At 37.8% G+C, this 8,481-nt stretch overlaps 1 protein-coding gene across 1 annotated transcript in view; it reads right to left on the reverse strand.

Moving 5' to 3' along the window:
* plgrkt (plasminogen receptor, C-terminal lysine transmembrane protein) overlaps positions 1-8,083 on the reverse strand; it is a 10,408-nt gene extending 2,325 nt beyond the window's left edge. Inside the window, exons 1-3 of the mRNA XM_035668302.1 lie at positions 7,934-8,083; positions 7,366-7,608; positions 4,952-4,961 (exon numbers count right to left, since the gene is read on the reverse strand). Coding sequence (XP_035524195.1) covers positions 4,952-4,961; positions 7,366-7,593 — 238 coding nt within the window. The 5' untranslated portion in view covers positions 7,594-7,608; positions 7,934-8,083. The remainder of the gene's footprint in view (positions 1-4,951; positions 4,962-7,365; positions 7,609-7,933) is intronic.
* Between the last annotated feature and the right edge of the window lie 398 nt (positions 8,084-8,481).

Below are 8,481 nucleotides of genomic sequence, written 5' to 3' on the forward strand. Positions count from 1 at the left end.
CAGGCAGGGTCAAAGGAACGAGAGACAGTCAATCCCGCCTCAGAAACAGTGACCATGCTGATGAACCTCAGTCAGATGACCTTTTGTCTGCCGTTTCCTGTTTTACACTCGCTCACATCGACATGCACAGAAACACGTACTTTCTGCATAACAATTGCTAACTGAGAGGACTGACTGACATTCTCACACAAAAAGCCTTTATTCTCAAAAAGTGAACGTGTCAAAGATGAGCTTTTATTTCCACTTAAAAGGACAGTGTCACCATCTCACTGTCGATGCAAGGTTTAAAAAAAAGTGACCACACTGCCACTCAAGTGAGTCGATGACGTGCAGCGGATGACAGAAATTACAACATGTCCGGGAAGCAACGTTTTGATTTCTGACTTTCTGCCCATAATTGCGAACAATTATGTATATCTGCTAATGGCTGAACATTACTTGGAATTGAAGCTTAGGTGAATTAAATTAAATAGGTGGGGCCTGTAAAACAGCGACTAACAGAGACATGCCTCATATATCCAGTCTGCATAGAAAACATTTCTCAAACAGAAAGGTTGTGCCGCTGGAATTAACAGCCCAGATGTGCAGCTCTTTAAACAACAAACAACTAAACAGGACATTCATACATTTTCCATGCCCACATAAATGGTCCTATAGTACTACAGTGCACATAACCTACACTTAGATTACAAGCTTTAAGGATTAGAAAGACATGCTCACTTCGGGTTGCTAAAAATCTGAGCCAATCAACATATATGAAAAACATTTACATGCATTAGGCCAGAACAGAGGAGGGTGAGCCATTTTTAAGCTAGGCTACATGCTACAGCAGGCCTCTGAATGAACGAGTCATAGCTAATTTAACAATGTTTTATGAGGGAGTCGGCTTCACATTGACCAACTCCCAGAACTAAATGTGTTTAACTTGTCAAGCAGGATAAATGAGGAAGAGAATGATGAGTCAAACCTCCCTCAGGGCCTGACAGCAGGCATCAGCTGTTGATTGGAGTGCTAATGGTCCTGAGCCACTATAATTCATATTCCTCCAATAAAGAGTGATTAGAAATGATTTAACATGTTCGATGTAATGAATTTTCTGGTTTCCTATAATCACACATCTTTTTGTCACATTTGCGAGTCCATTGTACGCCTTATACTCAGATCTTGTAGCTGCTTCTATTGTGGATGCAGCCTAAAAGAAACAACACATCTGATTTAATACTAGAAAGTAATTCTAATCTCTCCCTCTTGTCATAAATTGTGCTATAAGAAGTTTTGCGTGCTACATTTCTACATATCAGTGGGCAAATCTAATAATAGACATCGAAATGGCACTAATCAAATACCTTTTGTGGTGAATAAATGACTTTGATAATTTGTTCTCCTGTTGTGACCAGGATGTGGTCAAGTGGGGTGATTTGATGACTAAAACGCTTGGCTACTATTAAATGTCAGTAATAGAGGAGAAGGAAAGGCATAAAATTAAGAAGCTTAGGAGGGTTAAGCTGTAATCACCGGGCAGAGACGTCACTGGTAAAAGTAAAAGTACAGTAAAAGGCACTTGCATTAATGAAGTGCAATCAACCCTTGAATCTAATCTAAAATATTGTTTTAAGAATGGTGCTCGACTGATTGTGGTTTAATTAAAATTTGTGAATATTAAAGATGTATTTTAGACATTAGATATATTTATTTATACCACTGCATATGTCTTTTCATGAAATATCCCTACTTCATAGTGTCTTTAATACAAAAAAAACCCATGCATAATGGTATGGTCCATAACTGGAAACACGGGTGTAACATTCTGTGCACAATTAAGTTTCAACGTACATTTTGCTCCTGTGCTTTGTCATGAAACTCGATTCCCACTGGAATAGTTTAAATTACTGTAAACAAGCTGACTACAAGTGCTACCCCTCTCGAGGAAGGAGGAAGCTATACTTTTCAAAACCTTTTAAAGCCTTCAAAGAGTAATGGAAATCCCAGGAATAGCCTCTGTAATCGACACGGTTTGTTCATTATTTGTGGGGTCCGCTCAGCTAAGTTAGTGAACAGTGAACTCAAAGATAGCCTTGTTAAAAGTAGACAAAGTTGAAATAGAAAGCTAATGCAGCAGGTATTGATAATGAGTCAAGAATTGAATTATGTTTCATTTAGACCTCTTTCCAAGGACAGAAAAGGGGAAATTACACCTTCATTCACAGTACTGTTACGGTCCTCAAGAGCGGGAAACGTGTGATGAATGGTTTCTGGTGACATGGACGTCACCTCTCACAAAGTCCTCCCTTCTCTCATCTGGGTCACAAAACAGGAAGTAGACCAAAGGCACTGGATGTTTTATTTGAATAAACCATCAATATAAAACTACCTGCTTCTGGTCAATGATAATTATTCTATCCCATGAGTCACTCATGAGAAAGTTTCTTTTAACAGGGGGTCAAACATTTCAGAGATGGAAATTGTTTTAGTGGAGGCTTAACCTGAGTACGATCAGTGAATGTGCCAACACCTCATGATTGGTAGCTTGCCACTCTACCTGGCTCATGAAAAGTCTGCTCGAATGATACATATATCCATAATGATACACAAATCCATTTTTTTTTTTACATAGACTAAATCCTTAGTCTGTGTTAAGAAAATAGAGGAAAAATATCCATCACAAGGCAACAGCTTCAAATGTCTTGTTTTGTTAAATCAAATGTCCAAAATATTGTAATATTATAATAATGTAAATACAGTTTACAAAGATATATGACAAGACAATCAGCAAATCTTCTTACTTGAGAAGCTGGAACCACAAAATCTTTGTTTTTATTATTTTTGCTAAAATGATTATTGAAAAGATTAATTGATTATCCAAATAGTTGAATAGTTTCCTGTTGATTGACTTATTGATAAATCGATAAATTGTTTCAGCTGTAGCTGTTATTGGTTATATTGGCATTATGGTGTTCACGAGGACTGCAGATGCTAATGCGCTAAAAGCTAGACATGATGTAATTGTTTGTACATACATAAACTGTTAACAAAACGTACTGTTTTGATCACTTTTGGATCAACTACAAATGAATCTCTCTCCACAACCTCCGCATTATCAGGACTGACACAGCTGACATCAAACTGAGTTTCTAATATGTGGGAATCCTCGTGGACATTTAACTCCGCTTTGATGAACACTCCAATCATAAACACCAATCATGAACCCTGCCAGCAGAAGCTCTCCACCATCCGGAAGCTGCACTCCACCTACTGCTCCCCTTGTATCAAAGCATCAAACAGCCAGTCCTCGTCTATTGCTCCATCTGCTACTTCACCACACTCACAGTCACCAACAGGAACAAACTCATCAAAACTACACACACACACACACAGCTGCTAAATCTACTTCCAACCTCACAGATGTGAACACAAATGCTGTTAGCACCCAAATCACTCAATGTCTGGTCACAATCACAGATCTTGGACGTGTGAAGAAAAGCTTGCTTTGCCAGACAGTTTGTGCTTTCTGTCAACATGAATAGTAATTGGGTATCATTTGAACATTTCCAGTACTAGCCCAGACACAATCTCTGAGTTTTGGTACCAGTAGCGCAATGAAATATAAACATGTTTATCTATAAAACACGTTTTATTAATTGAACAGAAGAAGCCAAACTTCTCTCAAATGTCTAAGCCAAGTTTTCAAGTGGGAGGCCGGACCTCCGCAGGGCTCCATTCGCTTCAGGGGCCGAGGACTCAGTGAATGGAAGTGAAAAGATATTACACTGGTTATTACATTATTTTTTAAAAAGAGGTCACATATAATAGCCTAAATATGTTTGGTTAATGAGAGAACTGATCCAGTAGCTTTGGGGAATTGTACTGTTTTTTCCCCACTTTTCCAGAGTCAGAAACTGATAAATGCCTTAGGACAGACCTTTTTATGAGATCAGTGTAGTCTGGAGTCATGTCAGACAGAAATATTAGACTATCCTGGCTCAGTTGTTGAGTGTCTATGGGATCAAATAACATAATTATAATAGCATCAAGGAATAGAGCGAAACTAAGCAAGTGAACTTAGGAGAGGTGAGAGGATGGTTTTTTCCAAGCTTTGTCTGAGGGAAGGTCCCTATACTGCTACAGCGCTGGTGTCTCCAGAGCCATACTTTTAGCCCCGCCCCCAAAAAAATCCTCAACCTAAAACTGGTAAGAGACAAAAACGTTCAACCTCCACAATGCAATACCACAGTCTTTTATAATGTTCTCAACAGTTGTTTTATATATTTCACATATATAATGTGTTTAAAGAGAAATCACTGAATTTCCTTTAGACAGACTTTAACAAGAATACGTAATATAACTGTAATCTTTCCATACTTGACAGTTCTAGTTAATTGTTGCGTCATACACATTTCGGTTGGTACCAGATAGATATTGAGGTTCAACACCCAGTCATAACAATGACCCTAAACATACTGCGTACGTCTAAATATCTGTGTTTTGTGAACTGTTAATTGTCTGGTATTATTGCGTTTTGTCATTTTTTATATTCATGTTTCCATGGTCTATTTCCATGTGATGACTATGAGTTTTTAACCCCATGTATGACGAACTGACTCACTCACCAAATGACAAAGCAATATTGTGTTACCTTTACCTGTGTGTGTGTACTTTGAAATTAGTCAAGATCATGTCTCTCTCATGGGAACATCACAAAAGGCTGACCAATTGATTTGGAGGCAAGAATGGACAAGCAGCGGAGGATTACATAATGACTGTGAGACGGTGACTGGAAAAGGCGGTCAAATAAAAAGTGAAAGAAAGAAATGAGCCACGAAGAGTCCACTCAGAAGGTGACGAAGTGAGAGCAGAGCTGAAATGTAAGCGGGAAATTCACTGACATTTTCAAAAGGCTACACGCATGCACAGAGCGGGACAATACGTGGAAAACATACACATAAATGATCACAGTCTACATACTGGAAGAAGGGAGAGAAGATGACATAAGAGAATGAGAGAGGGAGACAGTTTACAACATAGACAACCCCATTCGAAAACACACAAAAGATAGATGAAGAAGAAGATGATGTTATTTGGTGGACACTTTCTCCCGAGTACGTTTTCCTAATTAGTTTAGTATTTTGCATCTTTCGAAAGGATATGAATGATGATAAATGGTTATATTTATATGACTGAAACTGTACATTTGTAGAGTCTATTGTAATTACTTAATGCCTGATTAGTCGTGGGGGTTCCTCAGGGTACCATTCTCTGTCCCTTTCTGACAAAACAATGTGTCCTTACCCTAATGCTAAACCTCTTTTGACATCCCCTCTGCTTTCTATTCAAATATTTAGTGCACAAAATCCTGTAGTGAAATATTATTGTGATTCATATTTACATTTTAATCAGAACATCACACAACTGGTTCATTCTTGCTTCTTTCATCTCAGGGATACAGCTAACATCAAACAAACACTATATTCCTTGATGGAACTTGATATTACACCATTTCAGCCCCTTTATTCTATTTATTTCACTGTTGTTTTACCTATATCTGATCAGTCTTTTGCTCATTTTTCAAATCACCTTGTGTTCTACTGTGCTACTCTATGACAAGTATTTAATGTTTAATGCATCTACTTCTGTCAAGTAATTGTTTTATATTGAAATGTGATGTTTTAGGGGGCTACCCAAGCAAAATTTGCATTTATTAGTATTTGCATTATATTTAGAAAGTAATGATTGCAGTGGTCAAAAACCAGTGAAATATAACAAATCAAGAACCTTGTAGGGAGGTCTTTGCTTACCTACTTTACACTCAACCGCACTCGAGTTCAATGACTGTCAATATAAAGCACAACCCTACTATTAACAGCCAACCCATTCTTAAATAAAAAGTGAACAAAAACGCCATTTACATCATCTCATAGCTACCATTTATCCTCAGGACATGTGTCATAAAAACACACCCATATCGGATGAATTTCGATAGAAGATAGACCCCATGGTTTAAACACAATGCCCAGTGACTTTAAAGTCCACAAGGCAAGACTCTGGAAAGGATCAATTAGCTATTAGTGATGTGACTAGAAACATTGGCAAGCAATCATTTTTGACAGCTTAATGCAGGGGGAGGCAACAGCTACTGCTTCACAGATATTCTAAAATTGCTAGGGTCAATCCAACACATTAAATCTGCTGTTCTAAAAATACAATTTCATTGTTGAAGGGAAAAAAAAGGGGGTAAAATGATTTCCTATTACAGACAGTAACATAATATTTGACTATTAACGACCTTGAAGACCCAGAGTATGTTTTGTTCAGCCAAGATCTGAAAGGTCAAAATTAAACTAGACGCTATTGTCACTTGTGCTTTTACAGACGATGGTAAAATGAAATTTTAATTTGCATTCAAAAGTTATTCTAAGTGAGGATTATTAATATGAAACTATCTGTAGTATGTTTAGTCAATGAAACAATGTAGATCCACTACAGCAATGTGTAAACATGTAGCTAATACTTACCTTTGAGTCATCGTCACAACCCAAATGAAGGTGCTCGGAAACTCAATTGCCAAACCTTTGCCATCACTGAATAATATTAGTCATCCTCTACCACATTTACAGCTGGGAGAGCAGGAGAAAATTACGGAGCAGAAAATACAACAAACCTTTTGGGCCTAAGTCAGATAATGTCATTGGTGTTATGACAGTCACACATCCCACCTGCTGCTCAGCAGCTTGCAGGCATGAATAAATCACTACAAATTGCCCGCAAAAAGATGAAATAATAATAAAAAAAACAAACAAACAAAAAAAAAACAATCTTTGTTTAAATGAAAAAACAAAACAACAATGAGTGCAATAAAACCTGTGGTCTCTAAAGGGAAATGCTGAGATTGGAAGTGAAGTTTGTGGCTCTGGCTTTGATGATTCAAGAAATACATATGGATAGGACAGATCAGTGTACATGGCCTCATGTTAGCAGTGGCAACTTGATTCAAAATATATTGTTTTAAGAATATATTAATATACATATATCTATATGTGTATATATATTAAATCAACTGAAATATTCATCTTAACACCCTGTTTAAGTCACTAAAGCAGGTAAAATCAGGACCCAGCTTAAAGGTCCTCAATGTGTCTGAAATAATAATAAAAAGTATAATGTAAATTCCCATATTCCTCAACAAAATGACACAGTGAGCCTGGGACTTGAGGGGCATTGGGGGTAGTTGCCTGCTTTGCCCAGTAAAAAAACCCCAACCTTGACAGAGACATGACTGATGCTTTAGCAACATTTGAATCACGTACAATCAAGCACATGTGCTAGAACACTTCATTGTTAATGTTTCCCCTGATGAAGGTTTGTAGGTACATGGAGTAAAGACATGAGTGCACACATCCTCTGTAATAGTGACCTCTGCAGAGTGACAGGAAACGAGGGGGAGAGAGAGAGAAAGGGGGAAGGGACCACCGGTTGGAGGACTCCTGACACTATGTGAGTGTGTGTACCTTCACTCACCTGCAGCCTGGAGTTGTGCAGCATGAACTCCTGCTGCTTTCTAATGTTTTCGTCCATGGATTTAGACAGCAGAAACCCCATGGCGGCGTCGTTAACCTAAAGATAGTTATTCAGAATTATCAATGGAGGGAGGTACAACCAGCCTTGAAACTTTAATGACTTAAACATGTAATGGCACTACAGTGTTGTACTATAACTTACAATAGCTGACTCAAGAGCTCCTGTTAACGTAATGTTAACACCGTCTAACGTTACACACCTTGCTATTGTTAGCTGCTAACAAGCTTAGCTGTGCTTTGTGGGATTTCCTGTTAGTTAACTTGGTACACAACAATATGTGCTACTGTTACTAACATGAAACAGAAACAGATTTTAACCTTGAGTGGTAGCTTGGCTAACTGAAAACGAAACCTTTACATACCTACTATAGTTTGAAGACGGTAAGCTTAATAATATAGTGATACTGGTCACAGAGGCAGGACTAACGAGGGTTCAGGGGAATGTGTCTGTCAGAAGAAACGTGTGTGCGCCGCATCGAAACCAGCTAATGTCCTTCCAACGCTTCTTCAATAGGAATAAATAAACTGAGTACTTCCGGCCAAACCTTCAAAATAAAACAACAAAACCACACTGTACCGATCCTAGACTTACAAATATCCAAATCAACATTATACGAGCTTTATAATGATATTTTACCCCCAAAATGAATAATTGTACACTCATTAGAAAGCAAAGGAATCTCATAGTGATTTTTATTTTTTTTATTTTTTTTTACCAGGGATAAATCACATTCATGAATCAAAGGAGGTCACCAATTATTCAACACTGAGTAGTTTAAGTTTTAAAAAAAGGATTTGAGTTTACATAGAGTGCTTGTGGTAAAGTGGTGTGTGCTTGTCTCAGTTATTATACAGTTGCAGGTCCCAAGTTGGTTGCATTTAGTTGAGAAATGGCTCCCTCTGTTGGTGT

This window comes from Morone saxatilis, unplaced genomic scaffold (genome assembly GCF_004916995.1).
Source record: "Morone saxatilis isolate NCDOM2014 unplaced genomic scaffold, NCSU_SB_2.0 Contig21, whole genome shotgun sequence".
In the NCBI taxonomy this organism is placed as follows: domain Eukaryota; kingdom Metazoa; phylum Chordata; class Actinopteri; family Moronidae; genus Morone; species Morone saxatilis.